This window comes from Astatotilapia calliptera, chromosome 11 (genome assembly GCF_964374335.1).
Source record: "Astatotilapia calliptera chromosome 11, fAstCal68.1, whole genome shotgun sequence".
Lineage (NCBI taxonomy): Eukaryota > Metazoa > Chordata > Actinopteri > Cichliformes > Cichlidae > Astatotilapia > Astatotilapia calliptera.
In genome coordinates, this window is record NC_137432.1 from 10366283 (window position 1) to 10389830 (window position 23548).

A 23548-nucleotide genomic window follows, 5' to 3' on the forward strand; every position below is an offset into this window, starting at 1 on the left:
AACTTCTAAATGGCCACCATGGTCACCCCCCATCTTGAGGAGTTTGCCCCCTCACATATACTAATGTGCCACAAACAGGACTTTAATATCACCAACCATTCCCATTTTATTACAGTGTATCCATATAAATGGCCCACCCTGTACTTTTAAAAAGTATGGACCTGTGACTGCCTTGTGACTCTTTGGACTCACATTCTACACCTTGTAAACACAATTATCAATTTTTTCTCTTTTTGTGTGTATTTTTTCTGGGCAAACACAGTGATGTGCTGACTTCACGCTGTAGGCTGGCTGCAAGAAAACAATTCTTGGACTATTGTAACCCCAAAGAGAAAGTTAATTCCTACAAATGGGATCCACAGGTTGACTTGGGCAATCTGTCTGGTAGCTTAAAAGACCGTCTATTTTTAGATGGTTCAGGGAGGGGAAGGCGGGGGGTCGATGAAGGGAGGGAGAACAAGAAAAAGTCCAGACAGATGTGACACTGCAGCAAATATTCATGAGACCACTCGTTTTATTTTTTTTTAGGAGCATGATGTGAAAAAACTGTGACCATGGACTTCCCTGGTTGAAACAAGTAATCTTCAGCCACATTGAAAAGTTAGGAGCTGAACTCTCACCCAGTGCCTTCCAGGCGAGTGGGAGAGAAAGGAGTAGAGTGGATGAAGAAGTGGAAGAGCTGGAGGAGGGGGAGTGAGGCTCTTCTCCTGTGGCTCTAAGAGCATTAACTGTAGTGCGTTCTGCTGGTGACAGGGCTGTCAGGGTCAGATGACTGCTCAGCCTGATTAGACCAGCTCATAGCAGATCCTAAGCCCAACACACACTGCACCTTTATACTAAGGTGGATCTACGAGCTGGCACATTCAGTACGTCGCAGTTGAGGAGGCCAGAAGGGACACGAGGTGGATAGTTTAGTGTTATAGTGGGGCAGAGCTAAAGGTTATCAAGGAAACATTTAACCTTCTGCTGCTGCTCCTTCCTGCTTGACTACCAGGACCAAAGACTGAAAGAGGTGTTGTTTTACTGTAACAAGAAGGCAGAAGAACTGGTGTTTAGCCAGTGTTTGGAGATGACGCTGAAAAGCTAAGCGGTAAGAACTAAAGCACTCTGCATTTGTTTTGTTGCTATATAAATAGGATAATTATATAGTGTTTCCCAATGCTGTCACAAAGCCAGAAGTGCAACACCCTGCATTCTGGATACGTGATGCAGAGAATTATAGAAAATCTCCATAAACATTTTTATCCGTGCTATATTGCTGCCACAGACGGTGAGAGAGAGTAAAGCAGAAGGGTACTGTTGTTCCTACAAAAATCTGATGTGTCATAGAATCACACACTAGTACAGATGGAGCTAAAAATACAGCTGCAGGTATTTAGAGTCTACAGGGGTTTACTATAACAGGCAGTCAGCTGGCTGTATGTCAGCACTCAAACTGTTGTAGAACTGCTGCTGCTGCTTCTGCAGGACTTTGGTGTAACTGCCAGTCAGAGCCCTGTGGATTTCCCCTGTTCAGCAGACAAGCTGTCCTCTGAGGTAAGAGGGAAGTTAAGCTTCCAGAAAATAAGTAAAAACGTAGTTATTTAGCACAACTTCTTTTTCTGAGTGATTTGAGTGATTGAATCTGATGCTCTTATCAGCTAACTGGAAGTCAGTAAACGAATGTGTAATCTAATCTGTTTAAAGACCACTACTATCCGTTTCATTCAGCTTTACATTTCAGACCTTGTGAAGAAGTAGCCATAAGGTGGCTCTAAAATAATACTGAGATCCATTTTAGCCTCTCTGTGTCCTGATCCACCATGTGACAGTGAAACAGCTAGGCAGCCAGTCTGGAGACATGCCTATTTTTACAAACCAAACTACACTCTAAGGTAAAAGTGCCAATTGGCTTTAAGGTTTAACTGGAATTACTTCTGTCTGTTTCTGTATGTTACCCTCATATGAAATCATTCTACTTCAGATGTTTGCTAAAATTGTGAACAGTTGACCTTTTAGTTAAGTTTAGATGCCTTAAAACAGGTTTCTGTGTACTCACAGAGTGTCTGTGACAGTGCCAGCTATGCTGCTTTGCAAATTAGCTTTTATCCTGTGTCTCCGTTGCAACTTTGGTGCCCTCGGGTCGCACAAGGCTTCAAGTGAAATGAATGTTCACTTTTAACCAGCTCAGTGGAAAATAAGCGACCTCTATCCCGATTAGCGGTGACACAGGATAAAATCCTAAATATAGATTGTCAACAACTTGGAACTGACTACCCTCTTCTGGAAGAGTGAGTGTGTAAGTCTGTGAGTGATTATGTGTGTGTGTGTGTCTGCGTGTGTTGTCAGTGCAGAGGCCAAAAGGTGACCAGAGATTACCTCTGGACCTTCCTTTGTTGTTTATTTGATTGCCTTGTTTGAGTGGTAGGTAGAATTATTTGGAAAGCTAAAAGTATGCTGCATTTTTATGAGAAATATTATTAAGATGATTCAGTGCTTTGTTTTGAATCATACATTAAGAAGAGCCTAACACAACTTATATCTGTACTTTAGAGAAACCGCATTATAACTAACAAGCAGTGTTCATCCTAAATGCTTTCATAACTCTGTATGTGCTGAACTGCTGAACAGAGCCTTTTTTCCTGAAAATATATTAAACTGATATGCATGTGGGGTTAAGGTTCAGAATAAATCAAAGCAAGTTACTTCAGATTCTCCACAGTTTCACAAAATATTTTTATCTTGTCTTTTTTTGTGCCGAGCCACAACAAAAAACACCTAGGCTAGATTAATCAGAGCATCACTTTATATGAGAATTTCTGCTCATTTTTTTCTTCAAAGCTAACTTAATTTTGTTGATATTGTACAAATGTCATTATCATCATCAAACAATATCATATGGGTTATATTGAATGTCTATGTTGGTATGTCTTCTTAAATAAAGTTGAATTATATGTTTCTTGAAAGTATTAGTGTCGTTGAACATGTAATTGAGTTGTGATCTTAGTATATGGCAACCTTGATCTTGTTGTTAATTTAACATTAACGAATTAAGTTTTTACAGGGACTAGTAGTAACTAGTAACTACTCCCACATTTTTCATTCATTTTCATTCTAATGCCCCACGATTATCTTTAGTGTTTCTTATATCTTAATAAATACACACCCTGTGTATTTAATTGGTGTGTCTGTTCTTAATGTGTCATCCACTAACTAATCAAAAGGTGTTTTATCCCCTCTGTCTAATAGAAGGTCTGCATTATCATACTGTATGAGTAAGAATATTTATAATATGTGTGAATGCTTATATGTGTCTTTTAGATCCAGTGTAATTGGGTGTAACTGTGATGCACATGTAATAAAATAGTTTGATTAGTGTATATATGGCAGCATAATATAACTGGGTTATATGGAACTGCAAAAAACTGAATATGTGCTAAATTACTAAAAGGACCACGATCAGTGTCATTTCAGTGGAAGCTGACTTTTAATATATTTTGTATTTCAGAATTGCTGGTTGATGGAGTTTGTGAGGCGAAGTGGTGACTACTGCCACGCCCAACACATTTAAACCCCATCTGGGATAATGCTGCACCATGTAGTCCTAGGGTTATGAACCCTACAAGACCACTGGCCTTTGACCTCTGAACCTGTCAGCTCATGGGGTAACAAGCGGAGCCTTGACACTGAAAGCTAACAGGAGAAAGACGGAAAGAGAGCGTGACTAAAACTGAGTGTGGTCAAAGAAATAAAAACACAGAGAAAGTCGACACACTGTAACCTTCTGGACTATAGCAGACTGTTAACTGATGGGATAACAATCAAGACTATAGGACGTCAGACCTGGGAAAATATCTGAAAATAGGAGTTCTGGCTCACCTGGAGATCAAATATAAACTGAAGACATAGCTGCTAAACGCAACAGCTGGAGCTAAAGGTGAGGAGTCAATGACCTAAATCTAGTAATGCATCAACACTTTCTTAATATTTCATGACATTTCATTGGTTGTATGATTCAGTAGAAATTTCTTTAAGGCAGTCAGTATGAGATTAAATGATTTGCCTTTCTTGGAGAGTAGGTTTTACTAACAATGATGCTTTTAACTTCTAGGTCTTACATGGAAAAAATGACTTCTCTGTTTTCAGTGTTATTGAATTTCACCTAAGATCAAAGTCACATATTTCCTTCTCTTGCTCAAAGTGCTACTTTACACATCAACAATGTTTTGGTGTCTTAGTCTAAGTTGCCGTATTTTGTTGCTGACACTTACCTGATACTCCTGGAAGAAAATGAAGAAGAAATTTGAAAAAAAAAATGAGAAAGAAATGTCACTTTCCAGAACTCACTCACTAGCTTCTGAGAAAAAGAAAGAAAAAGTCTCCAAACCCTGCTGTGAACAGTTACATGCATTAACTATTTTTCACTGTTTTCAGGAAGTGTTAGGTAAGCATACATTATGGTACAGCTAAAAACTCAGGAAGCCATTTCACTTCCTGTTAATCCTATTAACCATCAGTCAGAGGCAGCAGAGAATACTTGCGAGCTAAGGCTCTGTCAGTTGGAATGAATGGAGCTAAACTGCTTAAATGACTCTACACCAGCTTCTAGTATTAGTATTCACGGATTAAAATTCTCTTATTGGGTTATTTTACTCATTTCCTTTCATTATACTTACCAGAAAGCGAATGCTGCCGGTATAAAGCTGGAATTCTGATAATGCATGCTGATTGGTCAATTAACAAGAGTTTATAGTCTGCTGATGGCACTAGTTTCCAAATGACAGACATTAGAAACATAGTTAAGCTTAAGATGTGATGGTTGATGTTGAGTGCTGCTAGAAATTCTTTGCAGCTTGTCAAATGTGTGAAATCAAATGTCATAAAATGCCTTATGGTGTTGGGACCTCCCTTAATATTTTTAAGTATTAAGTATTGTAATTGTAATTGTAATAAGTATTTTATTACATTTACAATCCAACGCAATCTAAAAATGGAAGTATATCTATTGATTTTGCTATTGCAGTTCTGCTCAGTGTTAATAACTCTTTTTATAAACTACCAGTGATGAGAGGAGATGTTACAATCACTATTTAATCAACATTTTCAAACAGCTGTGAAGAAAATGTGCATGTTTTGCAAAGTTTTGAAGACCTTTAGCTTAGTACAAAGTGGTATTTTACTTGTAATTTAATTACTTCATCTCCAGTTTTTCAGTTTTCTTTCCTGTTCATGAGGGAAGTCCAGTTTTGAGCTTGACCAAGTGCATTAAAATGAGGTTCAGCATCTGGGGTGGAAATGCAAAGGAGAGACCCATTAACTGCAAATGCATCCGAGAGCTCTGGAATATCTTTGCCTTTCTTCTCACAAAGCTCTTAATTTTTCTCTCAGGTCCCATGCAGTACTCTTCAGCACTTTACCCAGGCTGAGCTACCCAGCAGCTGTGTGGTAGCCTATGTCACCATATTCAGCTTCATGCTCCTGCAGAAGTACAACAAACTGTCTTTGATTCAGTCCTCTTGCCCCAATGAAGTTAGCTATTTTAGCTACATCAACAATGTGGTTAATTTTCAGCGCTGAGTTTACACTGCCAATTTGTGTCATTTAAGCCCCGGCCTATCCAGACATACAGTTACCTGTGTGAATAAATCATTCTCTATCGTAGTCCCTCTGCGAGAAATCACAAAGCTGGTCTTGACTGCTCCATCCCTGGATGTGTAAAGCTTGGTTGCTTTTGCACCTTTACTAGCAAAGCATCTAGTGTCTGTCTTCGTTCTGCATCAGTCAATTTCCTGTGTTTTTCTGCATGTTTAGGCTCATAATGACAATTTAAATTGTTATCCTTCAACCCAGCAATCTGCTAACCACAAACTAAGAACACAACTTTATCTCTGATTTTAGTAAATAAATACTTTTTTCTTTTTCTGCCCCAAACACACATCTCATAAATGTTTGCTCTGTGAAGTTTCATTCACATACACACACATATGTACAAATGTAAATAAAGAAACAAACAAAAAATGTAGCAATCACCTTTCAAATAGAAGCAACAAAACTGTAATGTGATTTCCAATAAAATAATTTTTTTTAAATGGGAGAAAATGAATGACGTATACCTATTTATATCTTAATTCTAATTTCCCATTGACCACATGGGGTGGATCGGGGAAACCAAAGGGCCCAGGTCTGCATTAATAATACATTCTACTGATCACATTATGACAGACCTACAACATGGACTAAAGCTGCATAGGGTCCTATTCTTTCTGGATTACCTTGTGGGAAACCCCAGTGAAACCCAAAGTTGAGCTTTAGTATTTTGAAAGTCTTTATTACAGTTCAGCCATTAATATTTACATCTTATCATACTATTACTGGTGTTTTTTCTTGCTTTTACTAGCAAGAAAAAGCACATAACACATAACATTACATAACCAGTCATTTCTTGGCATTTTTTATCCATATTCTACAAAAACAAAATGTGAAAAAGATGACTTCTGGTTTTTACAGGGGTTACACACGCAACAATTCTTCACACTGGTCAACATGAATCGCCCAGCTCCAGTCGAACTGTGCCACAAGAACATGAGATTTCTTATTACACACAACCCAACAGATGGCACACTCAGCTCCTTCATAGAGGTGAGAAATATATGTGAGTATGTGTGTCCTGCAAGGGTAGACAATATTATAATGACAAGCGTAATAAAATTAGGATATTACCTGCATGCTTGTTTCCCTCTGTGATGTCAGCTTGTGTATTGTGACTTCAAAAAAAGTTTTTTCCTCACTTTACCACTTCCAGGACTTGAAGCGATATGGTGCCACAACAGTGGTCCGAGTTTGTGATGTCACTTATGACAAAACACGGCTTGAGAAAGATGGCATTACAGTGGTGGTAAGTTCAGAAACACACACCTTTAATATGAATATTTACTCATTCTATGATCAAATACAGTACACCAGACAGCACCTGTTTGGACTCTCTTTTAGGACTGGCCATTTGATGATGGAGCCCCGCCACCCAGTAAGCTGGTCGATGATTGGTTGAATCTGCTAAAGAAGACATTTCAGGAGGATCCAGGAAGCTGTGTGGCTGTTCACTGTGTGGCTGGATTAGGGAGGTAGGAGACATTTAAAGTAAAAATTTAATTTAAAAATACAGAGGAAGACAGGTGTGTGTGCACACATATAAGTTAGCATCACTGGACAATAACTCATATGTTTGATTTGGAGTGCTTATACTAAAAACTATGACTTAAAGATTTGCCAAGAAACAGATAAGCAGAATTGATTGGACATGTATAGCCTAAAACATGGATTGTGTTGTATTTATACGTGCACACAGGGCTCCTGTGCTTGTTGCTTTGGCTCTGATAGAAAGTGGGATGAAATATGAGGATGCTATTCAACTCATCAGACAGTAAGTATATCCTGTGTCATATTGAGGATAGTTTTTCTTTCCTTTTTTTCACTTAATGAAACTATTTCAGAAACCAGAGTGGTCTTATATACTCTATATCAGGGGTGTCAAACATGAGGATGGGACCAGAATCGCAAGTAGTGCATCAGGCCCACTACACGGATTTAAAAAAATGTGAAGAAGGGCGTCAATTCTGGAATCTTTTTACTCTATTTTCAGAAGTTTTACAGCTTTTGTTTTTGACAAAGACCCCCCCCCCCCATTCTGCTACAGTAAATTACTACATACCAAACTTAGAAAGTCTGCTTTGATGGTGGACTTTATCATCTTTTAACTCCTGGTTTGAGAACTAATATGCGGAAATGATTTTGCTCTGTGATTTGTTTTACTGCATCATGGGAGGGTTAACTGTTTTGAGGGCTGAAATTGACCACAGAAGGCAAAACATTTTCTGTTCCGTGCTGTAAAAATGCTTTTATTGCTATAAGTTGGGCATTTTAACACGGGAGCCTATGCTGATTGAAAGTAGCTATAGAAAACAAGAACTGGTAGGATTAAGTACACTTTTTCTATCATAACCTAGAGAGGAACACAATGAGAAATGCAACACAAAAAGGTGACAGAAAAAGACTATTATACTTGAAAGTACAGCGTGCAGTGGAAGATAAAAGGTGTCTGTGAGCTCTCTGTATTTAATGAACCTCTAAAAGCTTTTAAAAGTTCACAGCATTGTGTTTGTGTTTCAGGAAGCGTCGTGGAGCCATCAACAGCAAACAGCTAACCTACCTGGAGAAATATCGATCCAAGCATAGGCTCCGTTTCAAAGACTCCCGCAAACACAAGAACAAATGCTGCATCGTATGAACACATGCACCATGCACACACACACGCAGGCACACACACAGAGACATTTCTCAGGAATTCAGCAGTACAAGGCTTCAGTCATTGTCACAAATACTAAAAACAGAGGCGTCAGTGCCCATGTTGAATCTTAAAAAGTTTTTCTTCTTTGTTTCCCTTTCTTTTCTTTTAATATGTTTTTTTTTTATTTTTGCTTATTTGCTGTAAACAAACAGCTGCAGGATGGATAAAGGACAGGAAATCATTTTAAAAAGTGTTATAGAGGATTGTTTTTACAATATAATTCTGCAGGGAATTTAGCTATGAGGTGCATGAGCCACATTCAAATGTTCAACCGAACAAGTCCTGAAACTTATACAGATGTGGGGTGAAACTTTGATTCTGTTGTCCCTGGTGACTGGTTTTCAGCACCTTAAGTCTGACCTGACTTTAATGAATGTTTAACACTATCAGGATATAAAATTATAAACAGTTAAATTTGTGTTTCTCTTATTTTTTCTTTCTTTTTGGGCTTAAAAACCCTTAAAAACATGTTTTTAACAATTTGGAGAGACTAAAATTTTACACTCCAACAAATCAGGTTTAATCCAAGGGTAATCTTAGCCTGAGGTATTAGTCTCATCCTAGCGCAAATGTTGCTGTGCATTATTAAATTATGCAGTCTAGTTTAAAGTTTTATTATTTTCATATGTATTGGTGTGGAGTTTATTTCAGTTGTATTTTACCTGAATGATGCATGTAAACAATCACTTTGAAAAAATCATTTAAAAATCTGTTTTTGATGATGATGATAACAGAGCATGCACTTTTTATGCAAAAAATAGAGTCCTTATGACAGTCTCTTTTATTGTAAAAGCATCTTCAACCTGAATTGATATACATACATTAAAATGCATGAAAAACTAAATGGACAATGAAATAGGCAGAGGGTGTAAAACTGAAGTTAGGAGAAGGGAAAATGTTAATAGGATCTAGCAACCCTTTGATTTACAATCTTTACCTGAAAGCATTTTAAAGCAAATGGCAAATATTTTCTTGTTCACATGACGTGTGTGCATATTTGTTTGCTTGTGTGCGTGTGTGGGTGTGGGTATATGGGGCGGCCTCTATACATTGTTTACTACTGGGGCAGGCCTGAGCTGACACTTTTTTATGTAAAAAAACAAACAAAAAAACAAGCTGTAAATGATAGTCTGTAAATTTTTTGCATTGTTTAATAAATGTTATGCCATTATCTTTGTATGTAGTGCGTGGTGTTTGTTGTCAGTGTTTGATTACATCATGTAATAATTCAAAGATTCGCTCTTCCTGGCAATTTAGCTGTTGCTAATAAACGAAATATATTGCAGACAAATTCAAAACACCAGAAACATTTTTGTCAAATATTCCTTAAATTCCTGAAATTATTAATTAGTCTGCACTTTTGATCTACTTTGACTATGAGTGCGTTAATGAGTCCTAAATAGTAAAAACAACCACCTTTAATTGCTATGAGCTCTTTATGATTGACTTAACTCTCACTTAGAGCTTCTTCTATTCTTACATATTATTATGTTCAGTGTCTCTTTATATAATATCCATACCTGTAAACAACATGATGGCTTACTAGGGATATGTTGTGAAACACGTTTTTTTCTTTGACAAATATTTTAAAAGAAGAAAATGAAGAAATAAGGAAACCTAAGTATATTTACTGTTTTTGTACAATGACACATTTCTGACTATATTTGTATAAGTATATGATAAATAGCACAGAATCTGTAACACGTTCGGTTTTTTTTTTTTTATCTCTAGTCTTTTCGAGGCCCGAATGTGCAAGCGAACAGCCAGGGGTGCTTTTTGGTCGCTTCTATCGCCTAAACGCGCTGCTTTGCGCTGCAGTGCGGTCCTCCTGCCACAGAGGGCGATGTCTGTTACAGTGCTGCAGCTCCAGCAAACTTCCGCTGGCCTGAAGGATTTGTGCCGCAGATTCGACAGAAATGTGTGTCTTTATTCAGTAAAAAATAGACTCTAAATCACGATTTAGTGAATAAATTTATTCTCATATAGGTTCTGGCCTGTATATAAATTAGTATTACTTCGCTCGTTGGTCGCAGAGGGAAATGGATGGACAAAAAGCAGGTAAGAAATTTGGCTAGCTTCAACTCGAATATGTTTTTCGGGTCTTCATGTTAACTCGGGCCAAATCAAAATAAACAGACGTGCATGGTTAAAAAAAAGGGCACCGTTTCATTTGGCGTTTTTTAATATTATGCTCAAACTATGGACACTATACAGAAAGAAAAGTACAAATAAGCTACAAACCGTAACCTGTTACGTTAACACACAGTGTCACCTGACTCCACGGTCAATGTAGTTCCCACACTTAAATCAGCATTAAATGACAAATTATACACGTGTACTTTACTATAGCAATAATTATCATAGAAGTTAACAATGTCTGGTTAGACGATCTGGTTAGTTTGGGAGTGGCTTTTAAGCTATTGTTCCTGTAATAATATGTTTCATTTGAGGTGGATTGGGAGTTGAGAGAAAACCGATTACTTGTTTGTTATTAATCTTTTTACATTTTCCAGCAGATTACATACATGCAGTATATAACACGGTAAAATTAGCCAATATCCACCCCACAGTTTCTCATATTGCCGCAAAATGTATCTTCTCTGTGCTACAAATATTAGTTGATTAACGCATAAACCTCTACGGTACAAGAAAAAAAAAACCACGACGAGATCAACTTATTTAACAAAAGGCTCTGGATATGCCACCTTTTCTCTCTGTGTCCCCAGCTGGTTCTGTGTTTATGTGTCGCCTGTGCAACGTCTTTTCTCCAAGTCGCTCCCAGCTACTTGCACATTGCTCCCAGCTGCACCCTCAGCAGGAGCCTCTAGATGACATCATTATTGCGCTGCAGCCTCTTGTGGCAGATCCTGTGGAGAAGCTGGCAGGTCAGAGCACCACCACATCACCACTATTACTATCACAAAAAAAGACCTTACTCAGGTCTGTAAATGTTTTGGCTACACAGACAATGATTGCAGAATAATGTCTTTGTTGATGCTGTTCTCTTAGGTGGATGTGTTGCAAGAAATGAAAAAAAAAAAAAACAGTGCTGCCTTTTTTTAACTGTTCTGTTGGATTATTGGCCCACAGAGACCCTGGTGAAGCGAAAACGAGGAAGACCAAAGGGCTCTACGAAGAAGATACGCACAGATTTGACAGAGGGCACGGCCATTTCCAGCCATTCTCCAGAGAATAACTCCAGAGAAGAAAAGAGAAAAAAGGAGGAAATTCAACAATTTAGTTCAGCAGAAGGTGGTATTGTTGCCTTATACAGTGTAAATCAATCTTTTGTTACCTGGTAGTACTGGTCTGCAGACTGCTAACTGATTATATTAGTTGGATAGCTGGTTCTTGTTTTGTATTCCTGATTAGTAATGTAGCTTTGCTGTTACTAATCTGTGGTACATATGTTTTTGTAATAATGTTTTTTTAGCACAAAAAAATGATGGGATATCAGGCCTGGAATGTAGACACTGCCATCGCTCATTCAGCAACAGGCGTCAAATCCTTAAACACATCTGCCTAAGAGAAGAGGATGAAGATGCAGATGAGGAGGAAAATGGTGAGGAATCAAAGGGCACAAATGTGAAATAATTTATCAGCAGGAAAGTCAATGCCTGCCGCAGATGATTTCAAAGAACAGTTAGTTGGAGAGCATGCTAGAAATGTTGCTTGAAGACTGTTAAATCTTTTCACACACACACACTGAAGATGTTAAAGTAGATCTAGTTACTGTACCTAACATTTGAAGTTTATCAATTTAATACACACAATAATTTTCAGGGAGCATCTCTGGTACAGCAGAAGGTGAGGGAATGGAAAATGTGGATCCCGGAGGAGTTGATCCAAACCAGAATAAACACAACCAGACACAATCAGGACTTGATCGAGAAAGCAGTAAGATCATGAATATGGTTTCTTAAAATTAATCATTATTGGAAGAATAATGATCTGATCTATCTTTTGTTCTCTGTTTATAGAAGGGGGAAACTCTAGATCCTTAAAAACCAACCACAGTTGCATCTCCAAGGAAGGAGGCCAAGCAACAGGAAACAAAAAATCTGTTATCAGTGTTGTTCTGACAGAATATGAAACACTTCCAGGTTGGCATTAAAGCGGTATTTAAGCCTGCTTTTACTTTCTGGCTAAAAATGCAGTTTTATGAATAACTATAATACTTCACTTTTAATTCAAAAGGTGTTTTTAAAATGGTTCCTGTAGAGGAAGGTTCAGCAGAAGCAGAATCTGGTTCTATCAAACCTCAATCTCAACCTCAGGTAAGTGCTGAAATGCTGTGGAACAGCAAAGAGTCAGTTCACACAGATTTTAACCCCTTAAAGCCTGAACCATGGAATTGCCCAAATCAGTTTCTTAAATGGAGTGTTTATCGAACCTTCTGACAAATAAAAAAATAAAATATAGTAATTTGCATATATTAATTTTAATTTGTATCATGTTTGCCACATCCAGCTATTTTTGTAATTTATTCCTAAAAAATGTAACGTGCAATTTATTTTGTTTATCTGGGGGTAAAACTATTACACTGATTATGTTTCTAGGAGTCCTAAAAACTTATGTATTAAATACATTACATTTGGCTTTAAAGGGTTAAAATATGTTTTTTTTATGTACAACAAAGTCTTCTAACAAAGTTACACAGTTTAATTTACACATGGTTTGAGACCTCTTCCTTTTGTAACCATGTTAGCCACGTGGTGTTTTGATTTTATGTTGCTCATAAAACTCGAAATTACACAGAAGTAAAATTCAATTCTGTCCTTTAGAAACACAGGATTGTGCACAGTGTTTACATTATACTTACTTTCTGCTGACATCTCTATAACCTGTTAACAGTGTTTTTGTTGCAGTGAAGAAAGTTTTAGTAGTTCAGCTGAATTTGAACTCGTGATTCTGTCCTAAAAAAGATACCGTGTTTGTTGTCCAAAAGTATTTTGTGACATTATTATATTGATCTTTCTGGACATTCAGCACTCTGCAGTCGTCCAGAATGAGTCACATGATGTTGCAAGTGAAGCCATCACAGATAACCCTCAAACAGACCAGGAGCCAAGGTAATTAATAAATTATTAAACCAGAAGATTTCTTGTAAGTAATTAGAAGTCAGTGTAATTGATTTTAGGTGAAATAGTTGGTTTGTGAACATTAACAATCTTTTACAAGATTTTTAAGTTTCTGGTTGTCGCTGTGTGACCTGTCAATGTTTTGTTTTGTTTTCTATTCCTAGTTCTAATCCTACCACAACAACAACGACAAACAGCAGGGGCTTCCAGGAATGTTCTATCAAACAAGATGCTTCCAAGTACTTTTTGAATATTTTAATATTTGTAGTTGTATTTTCACTCAAATGTTGTTTCTTCATATGTGCATCATGTGAAAAAATAAGCGCACCCTTACTGCCTTTACAGAAATTAAGAAAGTAAGTAGCATCCAGGTGCTGCTAATCAAATTCACTTGACTGTTCCAGAGCAGCTGAGAATAGTTTTAAGGCCAATTCCAAACAATTTGTCCATCATTCTACAGAGAGAAAGATTATTTACAAGTATACAAGACAGTTATTAATCTAAGCAGGAGTGGGCGTCCCACTAAATTATCCTAGTATTAGACCACTACATATAATACCTTGCAGGCCTCAGTTAGCATGTATAATATTAAAGTTCATGAAAGAACTTAAAAAAATGGAAGCATGGATTAGGTTACATCTTTTGTAATAAAGTCCTTAGGACAGACAAAACCAGATGCAACATATTATCAACACACACACAGCTCATAGCATGGTGGTGGCACTATGATGATTAGAGCTTCTTTACAGCTGCATGACTTTGCAGTCATTGAGTGGACTCCTCTGTATACCAGAGTATTGTAGAGGCCATCTGCCCAAAAGCTAAAATGTGCAACAGATTAATGATCCCAAGCACAACAGCAAATCTATAACAGAATGGCTGAAAAAAAAGAATCAAGGTGTTGTAATGGCCCAGTCAAAGTCCAGACATCATCAGCCCGACTAAAATGCTTTGACCGGATCTTAAAAGCACTGGGCATAAATGAATGCCCGCAAAACCTCAATAAACTAAAGTAACGCTGTAAAGAAAAGGAGGGCAGAATTCCTTTACAGTGATGTGAGAGACTGTTAAAGTCCTACAGAAAACCTACTTCAAAAATTACTTCAAGTTATTGCAGCTAATGCTAACTACAAAATGCTGGCTCATGGGGTGCACTTAATTTTTCACACGGCAGCATAGACACGACTGTATGTGGATTTTATTTTACACAGTTTTTAGATTTGGGGCTACAGTGTAGCTAAAAGCTTCTTCTTATGTAATATGACAGAGGTTAGGTCCACCCTGTTTCACCATGATATCAACAGGAGTGAAACTGATCAGCTATGAGAAATGTAATATTGTCACCTGCTGTCTTACAGTTTGCCTCAGAGCCACCTGAAAATTTTTGCCTGTGAGTTCTGTAACAAAATCTTTAAGTTCAGACACTCACTGGTTGCTCACCTGAGGACACACACCCAAGAAAAACCGTTTCAGTGTCTGCACTGTGACTACGCATCGGCCATCAAAGGTAAATTAGTCTATAGATTTCAGGATGGCTGCGTAAATGAATACAAAGTTGAAGTTGTAGCATTAACTGGAAAAGGAAGAGTTGCACTACTTACTAGATTTGTCCTTTAAAGCAAACCTGAATGTTCACCTGAGGAAGCACACTGGAGAGAAGTTCAGCTGTCAGCACTGTCCTTTCACCTGCCTCAGCCCAGGACACCTCAAGGTGCTGGCATACTGCTCTCAGTAGTCATATTGTTACATGCTGAGTATTATTAGCATTAACACACAGGCTTCAAGATATTAAAGTTCTCTTTTGACCGTGTTAGATATACTGAATATATTTTCAGTGTGAAGCTGCATGGTTTGTAATTTGTGTCTCTGTGGATGCAGGTCCATATAGAGCGTGTTCATATGAAGGTGAAGCAGCACTGCGGCTTCTGTGAGAAAAAGTACTCTGATGTCAAGAACCTGCTGAAACACATGGAGAAACGACATAATCTAAAAGATCCCACTGTTTACCAGAGCTACCAACAACTGAGGTTTGTCCTGCTGAAGAGGTTTTCAAACTGTGAGGTGCTCCTCCAGGGAGGTGGTACGTGAAGTGTTGAATGGGGTTTATAGCCAAAGACAGAGGGAAGAGTTCCTGATGCAACAATACGTTAATGTAGCTCATTGTAGATACACTATATTGCAAACGTATTTGCTAGAGGGACATCCCGTTCTTAATCCACAGAGTTTAACATGATGTCGGCCCACCCTTTGCTGGTATAACAGCTTCAACTCTTCTCTGAATGTTTTCCACAAGGTTTAGGAGTGTTTATGGGAATTTTTGACCAGAAGGCCTGGCTCGCAGTCTCCACTCTAATTCATCCCAAGGGTGTTCTATCAGGTTGATGTCAGGACTCCATTCAAGTGCTTTCACATCAAACGTGATCTTCATAGATCTTTCTTTGTAAAAGCTTGATTTTATACGCCTGTTGCCATGGAAGTGATTGGCACAGCTGAATTCAATGATTTGGATGGGTGAAGGAATACTGTGGGCAATATAGTGTTGTTTTTTTTTTTTTTGTTTTGTTTTTTTTTTACTAATTTGGCTTGTAATTAATTGCAAATGATCTTTGCGAGTCACAACACATGCATTTTTTTTTTAAAATTTGGGTGAAAAGGGGGAAAATTACTTAATTTTGTCACTGTCAGATTTGGAAACTCTGATCTTTGCTGATATCTCTGACTGTTTCCTGTGACCCTGCCTTTGTAATCTGTTCCGTTTGTCTATATAATCCAGGTTAAAAACTCGCCAGGGCCTCAGACAGCTCCTTTACCACTGTCACATATGTAACCGACGCTTCAAAAACCACCTAGAGCGAGAGCGCCACATGTTAGTCCATGGGCCTAAGCGTCCCTACGCTTGCCTGCTCTGTGACCATGCCGTGACCAAGATGGTTGCCCTCTCTGCTCATGTCAGGAAGCACCTCTTCCTGTACGTGTGCTCCGTGTGTAACGAGAAGTTTGTCAGCTCACAGAGGCTGAAGAGTCACTTGACAGAGTGTCACCCAGGACTAGATCAAGAGCAGACCTTCACTGACTCCATCAACAGCAGCTACTATTTGGCTCAGCCTGGAGGAGACATGCTGGGGAGTGAGGCGAGCATGGACACACAGGAGTGCCGGATACCACAGGAGAGAGAAGAAGACAGAATACAAGAAGAGGACGGACAACATGGCACAGGGGGGAAGGAATGGGAAGATGTGGAAAGAGAACAGCTGAGAGAAGAGAGAGAGCAAGAGAATGAAGAAGAACAGGCTAATAAAAATCCCGCTGAAAGTTTAGAGGCAGTGCCGCTGATAGATGGAGAGATGGGAAAGGAAGTAGGAATAGAAGAGAGAGAAGCACAGCCAACCTTTAAAGACGGACAAGAAGAAGCAGCAGCAGAGAAGATGTCACACATTAACACGCCAGACTCATGCAGCTCTGCAGCTGAAAGACTCAAAGAGGACTCGCACACCTTGTTATCACAAGAGAACATTCAAAGTCCACACTTAGAGGCTGGGACTCAAAAAAATGGACACGCACCTGCTGAGAACACACGCACATCATCTTCATCATCATCATCAGGAACTATAACCCCGTCTGATGCCAGCGCATGCACACATTTGTCTGCAGGTCCAGACAACAGCCAGGCTGCACAATCAGAGGAGGTAAATGCAAAATTATAATATGATTTAATTCCTAATGAAAATATTTCTTCTTTAGATGTTACCTCGTTTATGTTTTATATTTACACAAACGAGGAAGCACCTCCACATTAGCTGTATTATTCTTTAAGATCACAAACCAATATTACCAAGAGAAAAAAACACATTTTGTATTTATTTATTTTTTTAAATGGTGAAAACAAGTGTAGTTTTACTGGGATTAGATTCCTTAATCTGGTCGTATCCTTCTTCCTATTTGTATGACTTTAAATATGTAGATAGTCCTGCTTAATTTGCCAATGCAGAGATTCAGTTTGAAGTAGCGTCCTCTGCATGAGTGCTGAGCAATAACTATTTTATAGTGTGTTTAGTTCTCACGATAAATCATCTCCGATAAATCACTCATGGTAAGAAGACAAGCATTTTTATCCAGTCTTATACTGAGGTTGCATTTGTCCATTTCTGCTGGTAGGTTTCAGAGGGTTCCCATCACAGTGCATTCGAGCAGGTGTTTTCATCCCTTCAGAAGACTCAGCTCAATATGGAGACTTTCCAGCGGCTTAGGAAAATTTATGGAGAACTAGAATGTCAATACTGCGGTAAGACAAATAAAAAAACAAAACTCTTTGAGTAGATTGGATTTGCTTTGTCCTGCTTTTTTTAATATTCACTTAACTGTAATTTACTGTTAAATACTGTGTGCAGCTCCTAATCACAGTTTTGTGCCGCACAGGTAAACTGTTCTGGTACAGAGTCCACTATAACAGCCATGTGCGCACACACACCAAGGAGCACCTGCATTACTGCTCAAAGTGCAGCTACTCTTCCATCACCAAAAGCTCTTTAAAGCGACACCAGATCCAGAAGCACAGTGGCTTGCTGCTGACTTGTTCGAATCCTGACTGCAAATACAGCACGCCTGACAAATACAAACTTCAAGCACATATGAGAACACACAAAGAGCAGGTAACTAGCCTGAGCAGACCAGTTCCTAGTGATACGTTCTTAATATGTGGTGCTGTTGAATTTATACACTGAGGCTTAAACAACTAAAAATGATTGCTCCTTCAGCCTTTCCTTGTGTCTTCTCTTCAATTACAGGGGAGGAGTGAGACGTGTCCTGTCTGCCATCGTAATTATCCAGAGCACAGACTAAAGCACCACATTAAAACATCACACCCTGGTAAAGAACACACAAGCATTGCTGTGTCACTACAAAAAACTATATAACTCATTCTTGTTTGTTTTTATTTTAAAGCAGATTCAGATCTGTCTTTTTAAAACTGCCAGTATTACCTTTTGCTCCTGCCTCACTAAATCCAAATTATATTATTATATAATTATATATATTATATTATTATTATAACTTTTTATTGGGCACGTATTGTGAGCACAGTCAGTCAGGTAATTTTATATAAAAATAATGTTGCTTTCATAAATACACAGTGTAGAATGGTCTTCCAGCAAACTGATGTGATTTCATAAACTTAGTTTTAATCTATTAAAAATACACGCGGAACTGATTTGTGGAAGCTGCCATGTTGGCCCACCATCTTGAAGTGGCTGAGATGGACTGGCGATGTTCCACCTACTTGAGTTTTATGTGTCTGGCTAGAGACTGTCCACAGACTGTCCACAGACTGTCCACATACGTAGTACGGCAAAGATGGAGGAGAAGAGCTCGTAGGCATTTCTGTCCCATGGTGGCAAATTTTAAGTAGTGCCTCCACCATCAGACTCAGGATATGTAGGATGATGCTTCTGTTTAATCATCCGAGAACCCGTCCCCTTCACCAAAAAGTAAAACAACTCAACTGGGATCTGGATAAAAACCTCATCCTCCCCTTCCGCACGTTAAGCCACATTTTACAAACTCAATTCAGAGCTCTAACACACAAAATATCCCTAAACACGCTTATTTATTCCAGATATTAATTGTTATCAGCAGATTAAACATGTGGCCGCCCCGTCTCCAGAGAGCTTTCAAAACGAGCCAACTAAACAACAACAACAACAGCTAAGCTATGCGTCATAAACTAAGTTATGCCAGCTAATGTTAGGCTCGAGTCTCTTAAAAATCACACTTTCCCTCTGATAAATAGTTTGATTATACTGAACAAGAACTTTTTCACTAAGTGTCCGAGTCCAACAATGTTAGATCCACTTCCAAGAAACTTTCCCTGATGCTGCTTAACAGCAACAATTGACTGCAATCTGCTGACATCTACTGGTTAGATTTTACACCCCGGACCTTTAAATGATCAAAGTGTTGCAGTTGCTTTCAGCCAAAGCTGTCGCACAAGGCTAAAATAAATAAATAGCAAAGCTAGTTTCTGTTGCTAACTTTCACAATATTTTGATGCCCATTAGAAATTTGCCATCTTGTACATTTACTGCATGTTTCTTTGTTTGCATGGATGTTTTGGACAGACACTCTTCCTATACAAGGTAAAGGACTGATGGTGCAGCGTGCAGAGAAGTGCCCTTACTGTGACTCCTACTTCCTAAAGAACAGCAGTGACTTTCAGCAGCACATCTGGGCCCATCAAGGTCTGATAACACTCTGCTCTTTAAAGCTGGCGACACGCACACAGCACAAGTCCTCAGCACATGTGGGCGAGCATCTCTGCACAGAGTTTTACTGTATCATTATTTTTGAAAGCTGAGTTACCATCTGTCCCTCTTCCTCCTGGCCGTCGTCCAGAAGAATGAAGCAGACTGCAAATACACATGCAGATGTTGTTGAGGGAAATTGGCCCATTAGTCAAGTTACTCTTAAAATGATGAAAACAAAAACAAGCAAAATTGTCCATGTGTGATGCTGGCAAAAGAAACACTTTAATGGCTATTTTTCTTTTGCACTGGTCTCTGCAGCAGGACTTTTTGTTCTGCAGATGTTTTTTTTAAAGGTGAATGAGATTGCTAAAATTACTTTAAGACTGAAGAATATGTCCCTGCTCGGCTGAAGCTGCTTAATATATACAGCCTGTTCATATCTGCTGTAGAGTACAACATTTTGTCTTGAGGAAGAAAATTGCTGTACTCGCTTGATTTGATAAGTTTTTTCACCTCGTCAGTTTATAAAACAACAATTTTCAAAAAAGTTTATCTGGCTTTATTTTCTTTTTCTTTCTATTCTAATACTTGGCTGACTCTAATCCAGATCACCGATGGCTGCACCTTTTCAACAGTCACTCGTAAATACAATTGGCACCAAGTATCCATAAAATATCCACTTTAGTCGCGTATCTCTTAAAAGTTCAGGAGTAAAAACATTTTCCTGCTGAGATTTGCTGTTTATGGCTTAAATATAATTTGATTGCATTTGGAAACGAAGATTTCCATGTTCAAAATGTCTATTTATTTTTTGCTTAATAATTTAATTTAATTGCTTAATAATCTTTTCTGCTGGCAGCTTGTTAAGTGTGTGTTTGTATGTTGTTGTCTGTGTGGGTAGGTTTGAAGCCATACGTCTGCAACGTGTGTGACTATGCAGGTCGCAGTAAAAGCAACCTGAAGACTCACATGAACCGACATAATACGGAGAGACGTCACCTCTGTGATCTGTGTGGGAAAAAGTTCAAATCTAAAGTCACGCTGAAAAGCCACAGACTGAGCCACACAGATGAAGGTATGCACTTTGTTAAAATTACATTATGTATTTCTTTAATATTATAATTTAAAATTAATGATAACTTTGCGTATGTCACAAATGCTCTTAATGACCAGTGATGATAAATGTCACAGTGTTTACTTTGCGTCTGTCCAGGGAAGCGGTTTCAATGTTCAGAGTGCGACTTCACCTCGGTCTCTAAACCTTCCTTACTCAGACACATGGAGCAGCACGCTAAATTTAAGGTCAGATTACATCTAACCTTACCATCCTCAGTTTTATTATTATTTATCTTTTAACAGAATATAAATAGAGCGACAAACCATCAGGGTCCGTGATTCCATCTCAAATCAACACGGGCCTTTTATGATACAAAGTTTCAACACCTATAATGATTACTGTGAGATTTTAGCATCATTTATCAAATATCAAAGAAGAAAATATATACTAATAAAAAAAGAGTAGAATAAAGAAATACAGATGACTGAAAATAGTGTAGCAGCCGTAATCCTTACACCAAACTCCTTGAACCACAAAACTTTCATGCAAATCTCAAACGGTCGAGCAGAAAATGTTCTAAAAGTTGGTTGATTTCAAATGAAATGACCCATCAGCATTCTGTATTTAAAAAAAACTTGCTTTAGATATGCTGCAAAATTTTACCCAACAAGAGAAAACTAGAATTAAACAGCAGCACTAACATGTGTTTGTCTCTGTAGCCGTTTCGTTGTGCTCACTGTCACTACTCCTGCAACATTGCTGGCGCTCTGAAGCGGCACTACAATGTGAAGCACCCGGATCAGAGATACGAGAATGCCGGACCCGGATTGCCAAACCCTGACGCCCTGAAACAGCAAGGTCCTAACTCTGCTCTCCCTCCACTATGTCCAGGCACCTTGATTATTATTAATTAATATATAATTTCACTGCAGCTAGACATTTGTAAAACATTTGAATACAGCGTTGACATTTGTTTTCTCTTGGCAAGCTCTGGTTACTACATTGTCTGACCTCTGTCGTAGCTGTAATTGTTGTCTGACTTAGAGTATGTAGGGTTTCAAACAAAGTGTAATATAGCTCTTTGTGTGTGCTTATGTTTAGGAGGTATGAAGTGTCCCGAATGTGAATTTGTTTATGGCACAAAGTGGGAGCTGAACCGTCACCTGAAGAGCAAACACAGTCTGAAAGTGGTAGAAGGCCCTTGGGAGGTAAACAAATACACAAGATACAATGATAATAAAATAAAGCTAGCTGGGTGTGAACGCTGAAGTGTGTGGACTGGTAGCCTAGAAAGGGTATTCTGTTTATCCGGATGTAGAGTTTACTGTAGAGAAACGGGGCCCGGCGAGCTACTGTAGCTCTTCTGTGTTGTGCCATCTGCTTGATCCAGAAGAGAAGACTAACTGCTCCATTAGTAAGACTCTTTGGTTATTGTTTTGGTATCAGGAATATTGGAACAGATCATTTTCTCTAAAAATCACGTCTCTGTGGCTTTCAAACCCAAAAACATACTACGCCAAAGAACTGGTCTACCCCAAGGATTGGGTCCCCCGGCACAAAGAGAGTAATGTAGTGCAGGTAGTGAAGTACCTGGAGGATTGCTGTGAATTATACATTGGGGAAAACAAACAGCCTCTGGCTAAGAGCTGCTACTTTCACCCAATTTATGCTTCAGCAGGAAATCTACTACGTAACTTGATCTGACACTGAAGAGATTACTTAAATGAATGAGAAAACATTTCTCCCACATCCAGATGAACAGGATTTCTATACATGAATGATTGAGCATGCATCCAAACATAGAATGAAATTTTATCACTTATTTACCGCTGTCCTGTTTGGCTAAGTAAAGAAGGTAAACATTGTATCCACACCATGTCATCCATACCATGTTAGCACCTTAGTATCCCATAGCTGTAGAATGTTACCATTGGGTTTATTTGTAGTAACTAGAAACTAACTTAATATAATCTCTTCCTTGTGTATGAATACGTAGGTGGGAGAGGAAGTAGAGGCGCAGTATGTGTCTGTGGAGGATGAACAGCACCTGTCAGAGGCAGCATTAGCAACCCTGCAGGACAACGGTAAAACCTTCAAGAAGCATCAACAGCTTCAGGATAACTGAAGCTGTTTTATGTGCTTATAATGTGCGTTTACCTATGTCCTATATAACACTGAATTCATTTAGTGCCTTTTCTGTTCAGTTAACATCCAGCAGATCACTGAGCTCAGTTCAGAGACTCAGGATGCTGTCACCTCCATGGTCGCCATGGCTCCAGGCACTGTAGCTGTTGTACAGCAGGTGAGCGACAAAACATCACCATGTAAGGAGGTGAGATTTTACAAAATGGCAAAAAGTTTATGTTGAGCTGTCTCTGAAGTTGCAGGTGGCCGACGAGCAGGAAGTCGGTAACTGCAGCAACCAGCTGATGGTGGTAAACACAGAGGGGGCCCTAAATGGTGACCAGGTGATGGTGTTAGAGGAGGGACACAGCCTGGAGGCACTGACAGTCCTTACTCAGGGAGACGACACACACCACTATATTGTCTACGTACAGGAACACACTGTAGAAATCAACTAGTGTTTTGCTACCATTTTACCATAATGTACCAATAAACAGTAAAATATGGATTTAGCAACATTTTCAACACTTAGTTACATATATTTTTCAGACAGTAATGAAATTAAGTGCAATACGCCTGTGATAATGTGGTATATTTTGTACTAACAAAGTATATTTTAATAAAATCTCTTCCCTTGAATGTGCTTGCTTCATTTCATCAAATTTAATGACAGGCTCATAACATGGTGCAATATACTGTATTAGAAATACCACAAAGCAGACTT

General features: G+C 38.6%; 2 protein-coding genes across 5 annotated transcripts; both read left to right on the forward strand.

The window, feature by feature from the left end:
- The first annotated feature begins 766 nt into the window (after positions 1-766).
- On the forward strand, positions 767-9494 carry LOC113031681 (protein tyrosine phosphatase type IVA 3). 2 transcript variants are annotated; one of them, XM_026183978.2, is made up of 7 exons: positions 767-1090; positions 3488-3916; positions 6487-6618; positions 6782-6874; positions 6970-7100; positions 7325-7399; positions 8146-9494. In XM_026183978.2, exons 3-7 carry the CDS (start codon positions 6523-6525, stop codon positions 8261-8263), a joined length of 513 nt encoding a protein of 170 aa, XP_026039763.2. In that variant the 5' UTR covers positions 767-1090; positions 3488-3916; positions 6487-6522; the 3' UTR covers positions 8264-9494. The 2 variants fall into 2 exon arrangements, with proteins under 2 accessions (XP_026039763.2, XP_026039764.2); XM_026183979.2 differs by lacking the exon at positions 767-1090 and adding an exon at positions 1403-1536.
- Positions 9495-10200: 706 nt separating this feature from the next.
- On the forward strand, positions 10201-23463 carry zfat (zinc finger and AT hook domain containing). Of its 3 annotated transcripts, none has more exons than XM_026183980.2 (24): positions 10201-10381; positions 11050-11208; positions 11414-11575; positions 11757-11885; positions 12107-12220; positions 12304-12426; positions 12521-12600; positions 13313-13395; positions 13569-13643; positions 14763-14911; positions 15024-15115; positions 15283-15431; positions 16178-17090; positions 17560-17686; positions 17821-18053; positions 18189-18270; positions 19518-19637; positions 20545-20718; positions 20857-20945; positions 21420-21558; positions 21802-21908; positions 22697-22784; positions 22905-23002; positions 23082-23463. In XM_026183980.2, the coding sequence occupies exons 1-24, from the start codon at positions 10363-10365 to the stop codon at positions 23280-23282; spliced, it is 3705 nt and encodes a 1234-aa protein (XP_026039765.2). In that variant the 5' UTR covers positions 10201-10362; the 3' UTR covers positions 23283-23463. The 3 variants fall into 3 exon arrangements, with proteins under 3 accessions (XP_026039765.2, XP_026039766.2, XP_026039767.2); XM_026183981.2 differs by having other exon boundaries at positions 23088-23463; XM_026183982.2 differs by having other exon boundaries at positions 10219-10381; positions 12545-12600.
- The last annotated feature ends 85 nt before the right edge of the window (positions 23464-23548 follow it).